The 19874-nt window shown below is 39.9% G+C and overlaps 1 protein-coding gene across 4 annotated transcripts in view; it reads left to right on the forward strand.

Moving 5' to 3' along the window:
- The first annotated feature begins 3904 nt into the window (after positions 1–3904).
- CELF1 (CUGBP Elav-like family member 1) overlaps positions 3905–19874 on the forward strand; it is a 35510-nt gene continuing 19540 nt past the window's right edge. For 2 of the 4 annotated variants that reach the window (XM_077767289.1, XM_077767290.1), the window contains exons 1-4: positions 7483–7554; positions 8856–9007; positions 17392–17579; positions 19530–19612. In XM_077767289.1, the coding sequence (XP_077623415.1) occupies positions 8937–9007; positions 17392–17579; positions 19530–19612 (342 nt within the window). In that variant the 5' untranslated portion in view covers positions 7483–7554; positions 8856–8936. Of the gene's footprint in view, positions 3925–7444; positions 7555–8855; positions 9008–17391; positions 17580–19529; positions 19613–19874 lie in introns of those variants that run through there. The other 2 variants (XM_077767288.1, XM_077767287.1) reach the window with 2 other exon arrangements.

Raw genomic sequence — 19874 nt, forward strand, 5'->3', positions numbered from 1 at the left:
TTGCGGGTTTTTTTTTTTTTTTTTTTTTTTTTGAAAAGAAAGCTCTATGCCAATCTTGGGACTTGAACTCACGACCCCAAGATCAAGAGTTGCATGCTCTGCTGACTGAGACAGCCTGGTGCCTCAAGGTTTACAGATCTTTTTTTAAATTAAAAAAACCTTTTTTAACGTTTTTTTATTTATTTCTTAGACAGTGAGAGTAGGGGAGGGTCAGAGAGAGAGGGAGATACAGAATCTGAAGCAGGCTCCAGGCTCTGAGCTAGCTGTCAGCACAGAGCCCGACATGGGGTTTGAATCCACGAACCGTGAGATCATGACCTGAGCCGAAGTCAGACGCTTAACTGATTGAGCCACTCAGGCACCCCAAGGTTTACAAATCTTAAATACTATATTCTGTCAACCCAAGGATGCACACATTTACTTACTACCATTGATGGCATTAGAAATTCCTGGATTTCTGGTAATCTTTTAGATTCTAAAGATAGAAAAATCTATTCAAAAAACTATTCATCTCAAAACTCGATAATAAAATTGGTGAATTATCTATTGTGTTGAATTATCCAGGCCTATTTTCATATTTTCCAGGAGATCTGGGGTTACCCTGAGAGCAGGAAAGGCAAAAGATGGGGCCTGCCGTGCCCACCTGTGTCTTCAACCTGAATAGCTCCCTTTTATGTTTGGGGGAGAAACGCCTTCAGCCTTTAAAAACATTTGGAAGTATCTAATCTGGATAGTTCAGTTCTTTATTAGCTCCCAGCCTTATATGAAAAAAGTTTTCAAGGTATCATTTGCTAAGAGTTGTTGACTTGGTGAGTTGTACTAATGAGGCCAAGGTTATGAGTTCAGGCTTTATGTAGGTCATTGAGCATTACTGTCCCTGATGCCAGCCTCTGTATCTAGAGATTGTGATTCAGTGCATACTATGTAAGAGTTGCTGATGGTGCGTGAGGCATTGGCCATCTTTCTGGGAAGGACAGTGTTTTTTCATTTACTAAACATACAGGCTCTATAGGCCAACAGAAAACTCTGAGAAATAAAGAAGGATTCATTACCTTGCCTGTCTGAAGGAAGGCGTGTAGGAGATCTGAGAGCTTATATATCAGTCCAGAGAGGTAATGCTGTTCATTCACTCTTCACTCTTGGATCTTTTTGTTTGTTTAATTAATCTCTACACCCAGCACAGGGCTCAGACTCACAACCCCGAGATCAAGAGTCACATGCTGTCCTGACCGAGCCAGCCAGGTGCCCCAACTACTGCATCTTTGAAACATGTCAAGATCATATGAATTCCAAGATATATTCCAAAACCAAATAGAATTTTATCCTTAGGGAAATTGTGAGGTAGGTAGTTTGCCTTTTAGAGTCTCCTGCACTTGCTAAGTACAATTTTAAAACTCCATAGGAGGTCATGTTTTGAACATGTTAACATATCACAGCAAGTAGGTTAATACTGCTTGCTTGCTCTTCATCCTCCTCTGTTGCCTGTGTACCACCATCCACCACCCTCCCCCCCTTTTGGTGTTTCTTTTTCCCCTTAACTCTTTTTCACCTCTGGAGCTGCCTTTATACCTCCCCTTATGGTGATTGAGAAAGGTGGACATAATGTTAACAGAATCAGACTTCTGTGGAGCTCCTCCAAGGAAGTACAGGACACACACAATCCAGGCTTTCTCATAGAGCTTAGGAATTTTGTTTGGTTCCTCACAGAAATGTAAGATATGATAAACAAACCTAACGCTTTTAGTTTCCATTCAGCTTTCCTCTCTCCCCTAGCATTTGTTTTCTGACAGACTAGGCAACAATATGTAGGAAAAGCAAAACTGGGAAAGCAAAGTTTTTAAAGAATATACCTTCTTGTGTATTAAGCTTCTACCATCCTTCTTCAAGTGACAAGGATCTGTGTGGAGGAAGAGTGCTGATCCTTTTTTGTGTGTTTGTGAGTTTTCCTTTAAAAAGTCTTTGATGACTTAGGAGTAGGGTGATTAATATCCTGCTTATGTGTTTGTTTCTTTAAAGAATTTTTTTTTTCCTTTTTCTCTTGGGTAGGCAATTAGGATGTTCCTTAGCCCTCTTAGGGCTGCTTTGTTTTCTGAGACCTGGACATGGGTCCCTCACTCTTAGATACATTGGCCCTTTGTAATAACCTCAGACCTCTCTTTTGCTCTCTGCTTCTGGAGTTTCTCCAGCTAGGATGCAGTCTGAGTCAGGTCTAACAGCTTCACACAACAGCAGTGTTTCTCAACTGTTCATGCACGTTTCATCTGACATTTTGGGAAACGTGACTCTCTGGTCTTTTCTTTGCCCTTTACCTCTTCCAGAATAAAATGAACAAGTAGAAATTTAACTTGTTCTTTACCTTCCAAGGTAGTAACCATTATTCCAGAGCCTTCTCAAGTCACACTGTCTCAGTAGAAGTGTGTATCTCTTAAATAATGGTCACATTGGGGTTAGAATCCCTTGTACAGATTATTTTAGCATCTAAATCCTTAGAGTAGTCCCCATCTTAAATGGTGATAATGATACATGAGGTATTGTGAACTTAGTTAAATGTTTCTTTCCTCTTAATTTTTGATGATGTAGTCAGGTCCAAGTAAATGCTTTTAGAAGTTTTTTTGTTAATCTAGATTTTTGCCTTGAAATGATTGGAGGCTTCACTACTTCATTAGCAAAATCAGAAGCCAATTAGATCCATATGAAAAGTCAAATTAAGTACTTAAGCACCTATTTGGACCAGGAACTTCTGTGTCTTTAGGAAGGGTAGGTAGAGTGCAGTGTCTCATAGTTCTGGTTCTAATTTAGTCTTTCAGAATTCTTACTTTCCAAAGTAGACTTCATCCTTGATGACTTTTGGCAATTCTTTGTCTTTACCTAGGGCCAAACAGAAGTATAGCCGGCAGGGGTAGGCATGAAAGTTTATAGGAATTTGGGCAGCTTTATAGAATCAATCTTTACTTGCAAGATTGTTCGATAATGTTTAAAAATAAAACAGGTTGGTTTTGTGGTTCCTCTGTTTGCTTTTAGCTTCAATTAACTTCCCCGTCTTCTGGTTTTTTGGGGGGGGGGGGCCGGTTTCAGTGGTTCACCACCGCCCTAGAGCCACTGAGATGCATTTGTACAGGCAGGAACTTAGTTACCTTTGAAGAGTTTTATGCCTGGTACCTACCTATTCAGGAAGGTTGCTCTGGGGAAATAGCTGGTCTCTCCACATTAATAACATGATCCTTAATTGCTAAAAGAATTATAGAGCCTTTAGCTCTGTTGTAGTTTCTCATCCAAAAGCAGATGCTAAAAATGATTTTTTTTTTTTTTTTTTTTTTAAGTGTACTGAAATTCAACCTCATAAGTTCTGGTCATTGTTTTGCTTTTTGTTGTGATATTTAAGAACACACCTGTATTAAGTCTTTTAGTACTTTTATTTCCTATCTTTTAAATTGATGATGTTTTAAAATTAACTTTGAGATGTTAAATGCAATTTATATTTTACGGTATTGTGTACCTTAAAAGTAAATGGGAGAGGGAGAAGTTCTTTTATCTTTTTTTTTTTTATATAATGTTTTTGAGAGAGAGACCGACAGAGACAGAGGATGCGCAGGGGAGGGGCAGAGAGAGAGAGACACAGAAATCTGAAGTAGGCTTCAGGCTCTGAGCTGTCAGGCTCCGGCTCAGAGCCGGACACAGGGTTTGAACTCATGAACTGTGAGATCATGACCTGAGCTGAAGTTGAATGCCCAACTGACTGAGCCACCCAGGTGCCCCCTTCCCCTTTTTAAAAAATTTTTTTTTCTTAAATCCTCAGACATGGTGACAAAAGGGGGCAAGAAGCTACGTATCTGGAATTATGAGAAATGTAGGCATGGTCTACTTATTTTTCTTTCCTTGGTTTTTTAGAGTGAAGACATAGTCCAGAGAGGTGTAAAGCCACAGGTATGGGCTAACTGCTGGATGAGTGTGCTCTATGGTCATCTCTTTAACCTTCTTGCATGAAGCCCGTTGTGCAGATTTGAAAATATTGCATTCAGAAAGGTGATGGCATTTTTCCTATATTGTGGGGTGTAATTTCCTATTCTAGGAAGCTAGGAATATTTTCTTGCTCTTTATCAACTCTTTCTCCTTAGCTGTTTCCCAAGGCAGCCTTATCTCCCACTTGAACTAGCTGCTGCCTAGTTTGTGCGTGTGTGCGTGTGGCAAGTACTATACACACAGCAGCTACCAGCTACCTTTCTTTCCCCATTCCAGTTCAAACTGAGAGACCCCAGGTAAACCAGAATAAGGATGACCTAACTTAGTGGATTCCACACAGATATTACCCACCTGGAATCAGACTTTGTTCAAAATACTGATTTTTTAATCACTACTGGAGCTTAAATAAAGTTTAAACTTACATAGTATATTGTTACAAACTAAGAATTACACTAAACTCCAGAACCAATTTGGGATCTGAAAATATGACTTGATTTGAAGGGTGGTCACAGTTTGTCGGACAGTTTATTAGGTCACAATTTGACCAGACAGTTTATTAGATCAAGATTAGTTTCAGAAACTCCAAGGGAGTTTATGCTTTTGCTGGCAAAACTAAGCACAGAGGACGGACGGTCTTTCTGCTAGTCATTATCTTTGACACTGATTGGGGGAGGAGACAGTAGTGATGAAGGATAGAGAGAGGAAATGGAAAACTTTTTAGATTTCAAAAAAGGTGTTGTTTTTCCTTCAACCTTGTCATATCCTCTCAATATACCATAAATGATAATTTTAATATCAAACCAATTTGCATATACAATGACTAAACTTGGTGCTTTTTGCCTTACAGTGATTAAAGATTTGAAACAAATTTTACAACATTTTAATTCTTTCTTGACTTTAAAACTCCCCCTCTCCCAAGTTCAGGAGTTTTTTCATTGTCTAGATTTTTATGGGAAACTCAGGTTTTTGGCTTTTTAAAAAAAAAAAAAAAAACTTTTCTGTATGTGTGCAAAAAGGTTATTAAAGCACAGAGACAGGACCCATGGGCAGAAAGAGCTGCCTATCAAAAAACATTTTTTAAAAATTATACTTAACTGTCATATTTTTACAAAAGAGCTCCCACAAAGTGAGATGTCAGATAGATTATTACATAAATTGGTCAGTATAATTTTAAAAAAGTTTTTTTTTTTAATGTTTATCCGTTTTTGAGAGATAGAAAGACAGAGCAAGAGCAGGGGAGGGGCAGAGAGTGAGGGAGACACAGAATCTGAAGCAGGATCCAGGCTCTGAGCTGCCAGCACAGAGCCTGATGCTGGGCTTGAACTAACGGGCCGTGACATCATGACCTGAGCCGAAGTTGGCTGCCTAACCACCTGAATCACCCAGGCGCCCCTTTTATGTTAATTTTTTTTAAAAAGTTTTTTTTAAGTGTTTGTTTAATTTTGAGGGGAGGCAGAGCAGCATATTTTTGCATTTGCAAAGTACTGGGTTGAGAGCTCTGGAAGTACTCAGTTTTTGAAGTGAAATTCAATCCCATAAAGGTTTTCAGCTAATAATTTTAAGTCAGTGTGTTTGTTTATTTTTAAGTGGTAGCAATTGCTTACTTCTTTTCTACATCCCTTCTGTCAGTCTAACTGCCAGAAGCTTTGGGGCGAAATATCCAGTCCACTTAACATCTGAGGTTACGACTTTTCCCTAGATTATTACACTTTCCTTATATAGTCTGATGGTGATTTTTAATGACATAAGTTCTCTTTTATAATTTGGGAGTAGGCTCTAATTTCCTCTGTGCTCATATAACCAGACTTCATATTTTTGCCCTTTAAAACACATTTAGATTATTGAGCTAGAAGTATAAAATCCCTTCACTTGTCATTGAACTCCCTGGTTATGTCAGTCAGGATAAGACACCTGATGTTTGCATGTGCCACCTGGGCCCTTTTTGCTCAACTGTGCTTTTCTTTGCTCTTTCACTCTTTGACAAAACAACTGCTGTGATTTCTAGCACATCTCCTAATCCAATTTTCAAACTGTTTATTCCACTCCAGTGTTCTAAATGCAGGCTGTGCTGTTCTTTAGAGGGTTTTTCTTACCCACTGATCAGTTTTAATGATTTTGGTCCTTAATGTTACAGCAGGAAAATTGCCCCTACCCTAACATCATTGGGCTTTGAATTGTTGCCCTTAGAAAAGAATTAGAGAATATTCAAAGCAAAGAAAACTAAGACCACCAGGGAAAGAAGAGGAAACCTTGAGAGTATAAATTCATAATGAGAGGACAGACGGTAAAAAGAGGGAAAGTTACTTCTTGCAGCAGACTGTTGGTTATAACTGTTCCTGCCATCTCTTTATTTCTAATGCATCCTTTGTGGGAAAAGCTTGGAATGTGTTTCTGATTGAGAAATTTAAAAATAACTTATGGGCAGTTTTCTGTGAATAACTGCTAATTCTTTTTAATTTCCCCATAACATCTGCATTTTTGTATTTGAATAATTGTTTTTATCATCACTTAACTTTGCAGTCCTTTTCTAAAATATTGACTTGTGATTAATTTCTGTGCTTTCTTTTCCCACAAGCATGTTGAATTTAATTATCCTGAGATGACTCTTGTTGTGACCGGACTAAAGAGAAGTGCCTTCCTTCATGTGATAACATTTCCATCTTTTAAGTTTTTAAAGCCGTCTTGCTTTATACATCGTAAAGTGGATTTTAAAACATTACTCTAAACCAATGATTTTCAACCTTTGGCTTGGTAAAAATTACTTAAGGAGGGCACATCTTTACAGTATGCTGAGCAGTGCCTGGCTGCTCAGTAAACTCTTCCACATTCAATACTCCCTTGTTATGCATGTGATTCTGCTTAAAATAGAGATGGAATTAGATATATTTTTAGTGAATAATAAAAGCATAAAAGTAACCAGTGAGATTCCTTAAAATTTGTTGATTTCTTTTTTAAAAGAACCCTTGAACTAAAAAGAACCCTATTCTGGTTGTTGACTGGCCTCACAAAGTTACTTGTTGGTCCTGATAGCTTTCTGTAGGAAGAGGCATGTGATCAGCTCCAGTGTACATAGGAGAAACTAGGACAAACCTAACCAGTAACTTAACCAGTCCCAGCTAGGGTTACTGTCTCCTGCCTGTCGGGCAGTCAGCGCCTGGCGACCCACGTGCCCCGTGCCAGTTGCAGTCTCCTCTCACTGCAGTCTGGGGTGGCTTCCTCCTTTAGTAGGATGGAAGAGAGCTCCTGCTGCTCGTATCTCTAAGTAGTAGATCAAAGGAGCCAGGGTCTCTGACAGAATAGAAAAGCAGTTAGCTGCTATTATAGTTCTAACTTTCAGATGGTTATGTCTGGATATTAGACTGAAGACACAGTTTCTACCTTCCTTGGTCAGATGCAGACAGGGGTCAGGCATTGTTAGCGAGGCTAGAACATTTAGGCCCATACAGTGACATGTTGCCTTCATTATTTTTGTTTTTAAGTAACGCTATACGTTTAGGAGTTCATTTGTTTACCTCTTTACAGGCTGAACATAACTTCCTTTTTTCAAAATTCCCTGTGTTGTGAACTGAGCTTGAGTGAAGTGAAATCTTTGAGGTAAGGCAATGCTAATGATATAAATGGGAAAGAAGGCCTGTGCAGCTTGGGAGCCTTCAGAGACATAGTTTTAGAGTCACTGCCTAAATATCGAAATGCCACCACTTGTCTGGAGGATGGGAAGCTAAATTGAGAACGGGAGCACCACATCTGCCTCAGCTGCTAAGTATATCCATTTCCACTGCTCACCCATAATAGAAGTTTTAAGTGTGCATTCATTAATTTTGGTTTTAGCATCAGTTTAAAGGAGGACGGAGAATGAAGAGACTAAGATTACATTCCTCCTTTCTTCCCTTACGTTTGAGTGTTTATTTGTTCTCGGTGAGTCCCTGTTCTTTTTCATCATCACTCTGGTGGTTTTGTTTTTTTGTTTCTCTAGAAAGGTCAAACACCAGAAAAGACATTATTCCTAATACTCCATCAAAAGGCAGAATATTACTGTTCCACTTTCGTTTTTACTTTTTGAATTTTATTGGCAAAATAACATTGAGAGGAAAGAAATTTTGCCTGTGCCACCTAATGAATGTCACTGAAGCAGAAATTTTTAAAAAGTCCTTCATTCTGATGAGGAACCATTAGGTAGCCACTCTGCTCTCAGCACCATCAAGAAATCAAGTTTGGTCCAGTGCAGGTGGTGGTATGTGAACAGTTTAAGTTTTGGTGACCAGTTCTTACGCCAGCTTGCCTCTGGCCTGCTTCTGATGGTCTGAACCACTACTTACGTGACTATTCTCAGTTTAGTATGGACCCAGCACTGTGCTCATTGCTGTCTTTGGCACATGGAAACTAAGTTTAAACCAAGGCCAACAACCTAGTTTTCCTTTCCAAAAACATTTTCAGACCACATGAGGTGAGCTTTTTTTTTCCTTAGCTGTTTCTTTCTTTCTTTCCTTTTCTTTTTTTTTCTCTCTCTCTCTCTCTCTTTTTTTTTTTTTTTTTTTTTTGCTTCAGGAAGTTTCAGGCTTTGGGGCCCCTCAAAACCTGATTTGCAGAAAGGGGTTTGAAGATGTGAAACAAGTTAGTATTTCTTCTGCTCTGTTAGCCACTGCTATCTTCATGGATCTGACACTCTATTTATCTGACAGTGCACTTAGTACTGCTTCGCCAGGGAAAATCACACAAACCCAGCCTGGCGCATCAGCACTTTCATTGTGTGCCGGGCTGAGCCTCCCTTCACATGCTCACATCCCCCTTTTAATCCAGTACTCCCTTTCCCCTCCCCAGTCCTGCCTGTTTCTGTGGCACTTATTGCTGGTTTCCCTGAGCTCCTGTTTCCACTTTGTGTTTTTTGTGGGGCCCAGGAAGCTAAAGCTGTGTGTATTTGTGGATCAGACAAGTACAGCAAGTTAATATCATTGGCTTCTGAAGGGGAGAGTGAGGTGATGGCTGCGTTTAAGTTGGATTTCCTTCCAGAAATGATGGTGGATCATTGCTCTTTGAATTCCAGTCCTGTGTAAGTATTTTTGTTGTCTAATTTTTATCATAAACAGAGGAACTGGGCTGTTTTCTTTATTTGGTAAAACTGGTCCCTTTCCCTAAAAGAGGGAAGGAAAAAAATTGGGTGAAGAAGTCAAAGTCCACACTTATTATTATATTCTATTGTAGTCTGATTCTGTCTCCTTACTACTGATTTCCTTGGGGCTGTAAGCTAAGTTCTGTACAGAAGGGTGCATTTGATATATGAGCAGCAACATCAACTCAAGTGTGCTGGCTCCAGTCCCTTCAAGCAAGCTGTAGTGTTTCCCCATATGATAGATTCCAAGGCATTTTTTTAAAACCTTAGTTTTATTGCTTTGTGTTGGGTATGCAATTTCAAATAGTCTTTTGGGAAGTTATTTATTGCTATCAAATTCTTAGACTCCTATCACAGAGGTGACAGGTTATTAGAGTGTATTGAGTAATGTATGCAGAATCCTTGCTCTATTCGCATCTAAACTTTAATCCTGGGCCCTGATTTTTTTCCTAGTCTAATTGAAAATGCAACACAAGACATGATTTCAGTGTTGTTAGATGTGTGCTTCTCCCCGCCCCAAGCAAAACTATCAATTTTGATTGGCAGTTTGCCCAAATTTTCAACGTGAGAATGAGAACTCTAATCAGCTTAAATTACTTTTCAGGAAGTGATCTTGCCATTGTACACAGCCAAAGTGCTAACCTGGCTCTGAGTTGTAGCTGCAGGGAACCTGAATTCTGGACTTTGTAAAGAAGAACACATTTGTAACTCTTGATTTCAGTTAATTTAACGAGGCTTCAAAGTATCTTGAAACCTCAAGCACATGAGCCTTAGGTTATTCAAAGCCATGAATATTAAATGGTAGAATATTCCCTAGATAACAGGCAGTAGTCTGAGTCCTTGAGTTTAGCCCTCTATTGGAAATCAGTGTACCCTGGGATTATCTGTAACAGGTGTGGTAATAGCAGATTTTGAACAGTTCTCTGTGGAATAGTTTGGGTAACCTCAAAGTTAGCTGGCTTGCTCACTTGATATGGATGTTATGCCTTCTGTGTAGTGACCAGAATAATGATAATTTAGGTTTGTTTTTTTATGTGAATTCTTTACTGCTAAAATTTTGTCTTAGCTGTAGATAACAGGTGAAATCAATGCCATCATAAAGACTTAATACATAATAAAAATACTCCCATCGTACCAGATATATTTCCCTAGAACTAGGACTTTGTGGCTCAAATTATCTTTCATTGTAACAGTTTCACTCTGTGCTTTGCCACTGCCTTTGTTCAGTCCTTAGATACAGTATTTTTTCTCAGCCTGTTCTCTCATATTTCAAGAGGTTAAACTAATTCAGTATCCCGTGAAGTCTGGATCATGGATCACTGTGTTAAAGTCACCTGGAACATGAAAATGCTGATTCCTGGACCCATGCCCTGATATTCTCATGTTAGAATAGGGCCCTAGAAAGTGTATTTTAGCAGTGCCCCATGTGATTTTCATGCAGACTAAAATTTGAGAACTGAATATAGGTCATTCTGTCAGAGGTGATCAGGGAGGAAGGACACTGTTGCAGCATGTTTCCTCAACATGTTTGCCTTTGTTTTAGTTTTCCATCGTCACAAAAGCTTTGGGAGGTTAATTGGGCACAGGCTATTGCCCATGTTTACAGATGAGAAACTCAGTTGAGACAGGCTATAACTCACTTGCCTGAGGACAATTGGTGTCAGACTTGGACGTCAAATCAAGTTTAATGATAATCCTCATTTTAATTTTTCCCCCTAGACCAGGCTGCCTCAGGTGTCATTGAGCAGGTACCTGTCAATTCCTCTCCTTATAGCAAGTGCTCGGGCCCATTCCCATGGGCACCATATACCAAAATACCACAGAGTTGGGAAGAAGAAAGTTCTTGAGAATGGTGTGTTTGCCACTTTTTTGGGGGGTTCTCAGCCCTTCTTTAGCAGGAGACTTAACATCAGTAGTTTTCTCCCGCAAGTGATTTTGCCCAGGAATGTGATCTAGCAGTGTACCTATTTCAAAATTTCTGTACAATAGTGAAGAATGGCTGGAGGAGCTGTGGAAGGGCCAGGCACCTGAACTATCGTTCGTGTTTGTACTTTTAACAGTGTCCTTGATTCTGCTATGACTACTCTTCAGCTTCCTTGGTTTCTCTTATTTTGCTTGTAACCTAGGAGATGGGTGTTCTCCGGAAGTTATAGCTCAGGCCCTTTTAGCTTTCCCTTGGCTTAAGGGGGTACCGATGTGCTTCTCTGATTCTCAGATCTCTGTATTTATCCCCCAAATGTCCCCTGAACCTCCCTGTGCAAAAACACCTTCCCAGAATGATTGTACTGAGCGATCAGTAACTTCTTTTCCTCATCTTTTTCATTGGGTGATCTCCATCTTCTGGTGGGTTCTGCCCCCAAATTTTTTAGCATTGCCTGTGTCTGGGCCCTAATCTTAGGAGCTAGTTTGTACAAAAATCTCTGTATTTCCCCACCTTTAGTTCATCCTTTATATTATTGTCAGGTGTCTTTAAAAGGCTAATCTGATTGCTTCCTTGTTTAAAAATCTTGGAATAGGGGTGGCTATGTGGCTCAGTCGGTTAAGCATCCGACTTCAGCTCAGGTCATGATCTCACGGTGTGTGAGCTGTCAGCACAGAGCCTGGAGCCCACTCTGGATTCTGTGTTTCCCCCTCTCTCTGCCCCTCCCCTGCTCACGCTCGCTCTCTCTCTCTCTCTCTCTCTCTCTCTATCTCTCGCTCTCGCTCTCGCTCTCTCCTCAAAAATACACATTTAAGGGGCACCTGGGTGGCTCAGTTGGTTAAGCATCTAACTTTTTGCTCAGGTCATGATCTCATAGTCCGTGAATTTGAGCCCCATGCTGGGCTCTGTGCTGACAGCTCAGAGCCTGGAGTCTGCTTCAGATTCTATGTCTCCCTGTCTCTCTGACCCTTCCCCACTTACACTGTATCTCTCTCTCTCAAAAATAAACATTAAAAAACTTTTTTTTAAATAAACATTAAAAATCTTGGAATAAAGTCCAAGCCTGTTAGTATCCCATGAAAAGCCCTTCAGTGGGTCTCTCCAATGTATCTGCTTAGTCTCCATGATTTTCTAATGTTCTCCTGTGCCAGTTTTCCACAGCACCGTATCTGAGCCAAAAGGACCTGGTAGGGGTGGGTGGTGGCTGGAGATTGGGAAGCAACTTTTTTTAAAAGTTTTTTTGAAGTCCAAGGTTAAATTCTTTTTTTTTTTTTAATGTTTATTTAGTTTGGGGGGGGCGGAGACAGAGCATGAGCAGGGGAGGGACAGAGAGAGAGAGAGAGAGAGACAGAATCTGAAGCAGGCTCCAGGCTCTGAGCTGCCAGCACAGAGCCTAACGCAGGTCTCAAACCCACAAACTGTGAGATCATGACAGCACAGTGATTTGACATTTGTGTATGTTGTGAAATGGTCATGACAGTAAGTCCATTACTGTCGCCTACAAAGTTTATAGTTTTATTTCTTATATTCCCATGCTATACATTACATCACCATGACTTGTTTAACTGGAGATGTGTACTTATTAATCCCCTTTACCCATTTTGTTCCCCTGCCAAGGAACTGATTTTTAAACCAACGTGAAGGTAGCATTTGCCAGCCTGTTTGGCTGCAAGGAATAGATACCTACTTGAGCTAATGTGAAAATATTTTCATGTAAGGGCACATGTGGGTTGGACTGTAATGTAATTGGGAACTTTCTGGAAGACTTATAAAATCCTTTCTTTCTCACTCAGGACACATGTTCTGTTGTCTTCCCTGCATGTGCTGTTGCTTGATTGCAGCGTGGCTTTGCCTTGCCATCGCCCTTCCATCCTGTTTTCTCACTCTGTCTCTCTGTGTCTCTCAAATTAAGATAGAATTCACATAACATAAAATGTACCCTTTTAAACGCACAATTCAGTGATTTTTTACTTTATCCACAAAATTGTGTAACTGCGCCCACTGTCTAATCAGAACACTTTGATCACCCCAGGAAGAAATCCTGTACTCGTTAGCAGTCACCCTCCTCCCCGTTCCTCTTCCTGGGCAACTGCTAACCTGCTTTCTGTCTTTATAGATTGGTCTGTCCTGGAACCCTATACTATAAATTGAATCACACAATGTGTAGCCTTTTGCTATTGGTTTCTTTCACTAAGCATCATGTTTTCAGGCTTCATCGATGTCAGTGTTGTAGCATGATCTCTCATCTCTTGCCACTGCCCTTTTACCTTGTCAACGTAGGCTGTCTCTACTTACAACTTTCCAACTTCTGACTTTATCACTGCCTGTTTGTTAATCAGTTCCAGGTTCTGTAGAGCAGTGTTCTGTGCTATAGAACTTTCTGTGATGTTAAAATGTTCTCTACCTCTCCTTATCCTGTGCAGTAACCACGTGTGGCCAGTGGCCGTTGTCTTGCTTGGTGAAGCCATAAGGAGCTTGATTGGCCAGGCCTGTCTTTCTTTTCTTTTAAGCATAGTTCTTAGATTTCTGGCTACCCAGTAGATCAGTTTGTTGGGTTAAGATCTACCCGCCCTGGTATAGTTAGCTGGAGCCAGGGGATGGGAAAAATGTGGGACAAAACATTAACTCTGTCCCCCTGAGCTGGGCCGGGGGCCAGAAGTTTTGAGAGAGAGAAAGATAGGAGAAAGAAGAAAAGGTGTAAGAATTCTGAACAGATGTGTACTTTGAAAATGAAACTCTTAGTTTTCTCTCTCCTGTTTTTCTTCTAAAATGGTTCTCTGTTTTATTTTCCTATGGTATGTTCCACTAAGAATCCAGGTAGACAGGGCAGGTTCTGGTCTTGATTTTCACGTTTTCTCATTTTTAATTATTTGCTAGTTGCTGCCAAAAGCAGAAACCTAAAAAGAGGTGGGTTGGTGCCATGCCTCTCCCCCTTACTGCCTCCTCATCTCTCTTCTTCCCTCCTGGCTTCCCTCATTCCCTGCTTTTCCTTTTTTCCATCCTGCTCCCAGGTCAATACTTACACAGACTTGCCTTTTAGGAATGACAGGGACAGTATAGGCACTTCTCCAGGAAGCTGCTGAATTCATTGGTTCTTGGATAGGCATAATAAATATCAATAATTCATAATCACTGACTCTGAGGAGCTCTCCATCAGTGGGGAGGTAAGGCACACATCTGAGTGTGTTTTTAGTGATATGTAGAGTAAATGCCATACATGGATGGCGTGGGGCCCTTGGAATACCACACTGAGAGTCTTGTTCCCAGGTGACTTTGTTGTGCAGTGGTTACTTCTAAGGACAACATGCATGCCAGAAATATGTGAGGAAGGTTGAGGATGGAAGAACATTGTTGTTCATCTCCTCTGACACAATAAAAGTTGATAACCATGTTTTCTTTATTCACCAACATATACCACATTTCACACAGTGCCTGGCCCAGTATTTATTTGAGGAAAGGATAAGTTGGTGCAAAATTCCAGTTACATGATGTTCACAGCATCTTCACCATGGCCTGATAATTTGCTGTGACCTGGAAGTGCTTCTCAGACTGGTGAAGAACCATGTCCTAAGCCTGTCAATACCTGACTTCTAAAATATAATAAAAACAGTCTAGTAGGAAAACAAGATAATAAGGTATAAGCTTGCATTTTATATCTTTTTATTATTATTATTAGGTTGAATATATATAAAATTACTTAGTTCATTTCTATAAAAGTTTCTAAAAGGTAGGGCACTTGTGTGGTTCAGTCAGTTAAGAGGCCGACTCTTGACTTCAGCCCAGGTCATGATCTCACAGTCTGAATGCAAGCCCTGCATCAGGCTCTGTGCTAACAGCACAGAACCTGCTTGAGATTCTTTCTTTCCTCTCTGCCCCTTCCCCACTTGCTCTCTCCCCCTCTTTCTCTCAAAATGGAAAAAATGAGTTTCTAATGGGTTAAATTTGAAGATTTCCCCTGGTCCTTGGGTGCTTTGAATAGCACTGATCCAGGGGATTCTTTTGGCTAATGAATTGGTATATACAGAGGGAAAGGGTGGTTCATGGAATAGGTGGATGTGAAGAAATGGAGAAGGATTTGGAGAGTAGAGAGAGAAAGGGAGGGCATTCGTCTAGAATGTTGAGCCTCCGCTGTGCTTTTAAATAAACCATTATCATATATGTTGATTGTTTATGCTCTTGCACTAAACAGTGATGTAGAAAATTTAGAAATAGCATACAATTACAGAAGGAGGGGACAAACTGAGAGCAGTTGCCTCCAGTATTATTACAAATCAATAAATCTCTGCCTCTTTTCAGAAATCTTGTCAACATTCTTATTATCAAAACATATTCCGAGCACCGTTTGAGGGTTCTGTGTTAACCCTTTAACCCTCCCTAGAATAGAAATATTAAAGACCAACATTTTAATAAAATGATATTAATAAAACTGGTAATTAAACTTGTTAGATGCAGGTTGTAGGGAGTGACAGCCATTGTTTCTTTAGTCATAGGGCTTTTTAAAAAAAATCATGGCATGATTTCTGTTAGAACATTGNCACACACATGAAGACATATAAGAGTGTGAACGGGGCAGGAGCAGAGAGAGGAAGACACAGAATATGAAGCTGGCTCCAGGCTCTGAGCTGTTAGCACAGAGCCAGATGCGGGGTTTGAACCCATGAACTATGGGATCATGACTTGAGTCGAAGTCAGATGCTTAACCGACTGAGCCCTATTATATTTTTACAAGAACCTGAATTTAGTAATTCAAAACTAAAAGGAAAACCAATAAAATCATGCATGTCAAAACACAGCAGGGAGAGGTAGGTAGATTGCTCCTGTGACAATCACATCATCACAGGAGATAACAGCTGCTCTTTGTGAGCCCTCTTTGTGCACAGCATTCATTTTTATCAGGATTAGTTGCTTAAATTGAAGGGGGAATTGTTGAGAACAAGAAATTCCTCCCATCCCACACATCTGAGTACTTTCAACCAGGTGCTCTACCAGGTGTGATTTTAAGAATGAATAGCAAATAAAATAGATTCTGACTTCAAGGAACTCTCCATCTAGTTGGGAGGGCTAGGTACTGGCAGATTATACTAAAGGGTTGTAAATACTATAATGAAGGGGGAAATTTAGTACTGTTTGAGTCCTGATGAAACTGACTAAATTTACCTGAAAGAATATGGGAAACCTTTCCAGACATAGTGACGAGAGTTGATCTATATGCCATTTGCTTTAGAGCTTTTGATATTTAGTGCTAGATTCAGCCAAGGCGGTATGTAAATAGTTCCTGTGAGTGTTCAATTATAAGAAATGTAGGAATTCAAATACAGAGGTTAAACTCTCTTCATAGATCCTGCATTCTCAAGTATCTTCAAGTGTTGTTCAGAAGACAGTAGTGGGAGAAAAACTATTGTTTTTCTTTTAAAGAAAACTAGCATTTTATTTAGGGTCAATATTAGGACATGGCAGATTTGAATATGATGAAGTGATTAGCTGTTTGGAATGTAATCTGTTAATGGTTGAGATGAATGCTGAGAGTAAGATCTGGAGCTACAGAGGTAAGAGTAGGACTTCGGTTCATTTTGAGTGGAAACATTTGTAGTCCAGGAGTCCCTCTAGCTTCTTGCCAGTGGGAGAGTTAAAATGAAAGTATTAAAGAAGGAGTGTTACAAGCTTGATGTAATAGAATTGCAAGAATTTGTGGATGTTGTAATGGTTTAGTTGGTAAAGGAATTAACTGGTAAAGTCTTAGAAAACTAGTAGTAACTCAAACAAAAAACCCTAGGATTGTGTTGTCATTGTTTATAGAACTATCATTTGTGAGAGTTTAAAAGGCAAAGCTTTGTTTTGGTCTCAGGCATAACTCACAAGCACTGAGAGTAGGACTGAGACAGCAGCATTCAAAGGCTGACATTCTTTCTACTCTCTTCTTAGCTTAGGCCTTGGAAGTCAAGTGCTTCTGTTCTGACATCTACTGAAAGACTTTTCGCCTATCATTGTATACATTGGGATTCCTGCATCTTATCCACTAATTAACAGTCCTTTGTGATTTTTATGTACATTTTTAAAAGTTTTGTTAACTGCTTCAAAACCACTAAAACTTGCTTAGGAAGTTTACCTCATAAGTTCTTCTGAGAATTCTCATGCTAGACAAGGAATGAGTACACTTGGTTCCTTACTTAAATCCCAGGATATCCTAATCAGAATGGTGACTTCAATTTGGGATCTAATGGAAGGCATGGCCATGGTGAAGGGGAGGACCAGAGAACTCTGGTAAATTGAATGGCTGTAGTGAAAAGAAGTAGAATTCTTTCTCCCTACTTTTTCAGGAAGTAGTTGAGATCTTTAAAGAAAAGAAACATTCCCTGGAAAGCACTGTGAAAACATAATAGAAGTTCTGTTTTGTTTCATGCAGCTCAAAGAAAATGAACGGCACCCTGGACCACCCAGACCAACCGGATCTTGATGCTATCAAGATGTTTGTGGGCCAGGTTCCAAGAACCTGGTCTGAGAAGGACTTGAGGGAACTTTTTGAACAGTATGGTGCTGTCTATGAAATCAATGTCCTAAGGGATAGGAGCCAAAACCCTCCTCAGAGCAAAGGTAAGGGCTTTGGGTTGGTGTTTTGTTTGTTGTTGTTTATTTAGTTTTATTTATTTTGATAGCATGAGCAGGGGAAGGGCAGAGAAAGAGAGAATCCCAAGCAGGGTCTGTGCTGTCAGTTCAGAGTCGGACGCGGGGCTTGATCCCACAAACCGTGAAATCATGACCTGAGCTGAAATCAAGAGTCAGATGCTTAACTGACTGAGCCACCCAGGCACCCCAGGGCTTTGGGTTTTATATGTAATTTCTGTCATGTGCTTGCTGTCTCTCATTGCCAGAATGCTCCTATGGTCACATCCAAAGGGGCATTTCTTTTAAAATAGTTATACTTTCCAGCCCAAACACATTTAATGGCTTAAAAATTAAAAGTTAAGTTGATATCATGAGGCTAATTTGTAAATTGGATTGTAGATGGTCCTTTGCAAGAGCTCAGAATTCAAGAGACAAACTCATGTAAGAGTTTCTCTCTCTCTCTCCCTTTAATATTTATCTCTGAGAGAGAGAGCAAGCAGGGGAAGGGCAGAGAGAGAAGGAGACAGAGGACCTGAAGCAGGCTTTGCATTGTCACTGCAGAGCCCAATGTGGGGCTCAAACTCACAAACTGCCAGATCATGACCTGAGCCAGAGTCAGATGCTTAGCTGACTGAGCCACCCAGGCGCCCTTCTCTCTCTCTCTCTCTTTTTTTTTAACATGAATGTCTCTTGATCTTGGGGATGCAATGGCAAAAATAAAGTTGAAGTAAACTAACCACTGAAAGTTTTCTTTGGTGTTTTGGCTAGAGTAAGCTGAAAGAAAGGGACTATTCACACTGTACCTGTACAGAGGCTTCATAGGAAGGCTTCGCAACCAGAAAGGACGTGTTTGTAGGTAACCTATTTGTTGTAGCCTACAAGTGAATGGAAGAAAGGGTGAGTTGCTTCCAGAAATACATAGCAGAGTAGAAGTTTTATGGGAGCAATGGTAGAAAAGGCATTGGCTTTGCCCTATACATGCACATACAGTATTCTTTTCCGAATAACCAGTGTCCAAATAATTTTCTATAGAAGCTGTTCTTCAGTACAGATATGAGCAAGCAGGATTGTTAGGTTTGAAGCCAGCTTGAGAGCAGAGGATCAAGAAGCAGAGAAATTATTTTCTCTATGTGTTATAGTTAACCAAAGATATAAAGTATTATAGTTTCTGAACATAACTGGCAGTATAACATGCAGTAATTTAAAATCTTAATTGCAGAGTGATTTTGAAAGGAATCTATATTGTATCTCATAGGACTGTGAGCCCATATTTACAAGACAGACATTTCCCTTCCAATCCCTAATAAAGATACAAAGTACAAAATCTACAAAAGCACAGGATCTCCTGTCAGTGCCATGTGCTATTAGAAACTTAGTTATATTTGATGACCAAGGTCCAAAAAAGATATGAAGAGTTTCTTGCTCTTTAGTCCTTTTATAATTTAAGAAATGGTAATTATATTTGCGGCATATGGTAGAAATTGACGATAATATAAGGAGTGATTTATTCTGAGAAAGAGTGAGTTTCTGGTAGACTACAAGCTAGCTATAAGAGTGCAAAGCCCTTGTTTTATCTGTTCTGAGTATCTTGCCCAGCATACTACCTGGTGCTCCAAGTAGGATACATCGAATATCATGGTACTGTGACCTTTGCAAGAGAAGTTCTCTTTCCCAGAGAAGTTTATAGGAGCAGCTAAAGAATTTTAGCTATAACAATATAGAAAATGCATAGAAAGTAAGGTAGGGTTTTGTTTGTTTGTTTGTTTGTTTCTGCTTCTTTCTTCCCCCTGCCCCTTTCTCTCTTTGTGGAGGGATGCTAATTTTAATAAACCTAGTCTTCTCTTTGAAGTTCTAATATGTCTGTGGAGGAGGGAGTCCTCTAGGAATTATCTGCTTTCAAAGGACTGGTTTGATTTTTTGAAATCTTGTTTATTGCAGGGTGCTGTTTTGTTACATTTTACACCCGCAAAGCTGCATTAGAAGCGCAGAATGCTCTTCACAACATGAAGGTCCTCCCAGGGGTAAGTAAGAAAGCTCCTACTAAGAAGTGGGACTGTGGTGGTTTTAACATAATGGAACATACTTATAGATGTCAGGCACACACTGAAAATCATTTTGGGGAAAAAGTAACTGCCAAAAGAATTGATGTAAAGGAGGACATAAAGGGAACATTTCAGAGAATATAAGCTGAAGGTGGTTTAGTTCTCTCTAAGCCAAACGAATTTTGACTTCTTGATTCACATTCTGTTTTGATACTACGGGAAGAAGATCATGAGGCTGACC

The sequence above is a fragment of the Crocuta crocuta genome, unplaced genomic scaffold (genome assembly GCF_008692635.1).
Source record: "Crocuta crocuta isolate KB4526 unplaced genomic scaffold, BGI_CrCroc_1.0 scaffold330, whole genome shotgun sequence".
In the NCBI taxonomy this organism is placed as follows: Eukaryota; Metazoa; Chordata; class Mammalia; order Carnivora; family Hyaenidae; genus Crocuta; species Crocuta crocuta.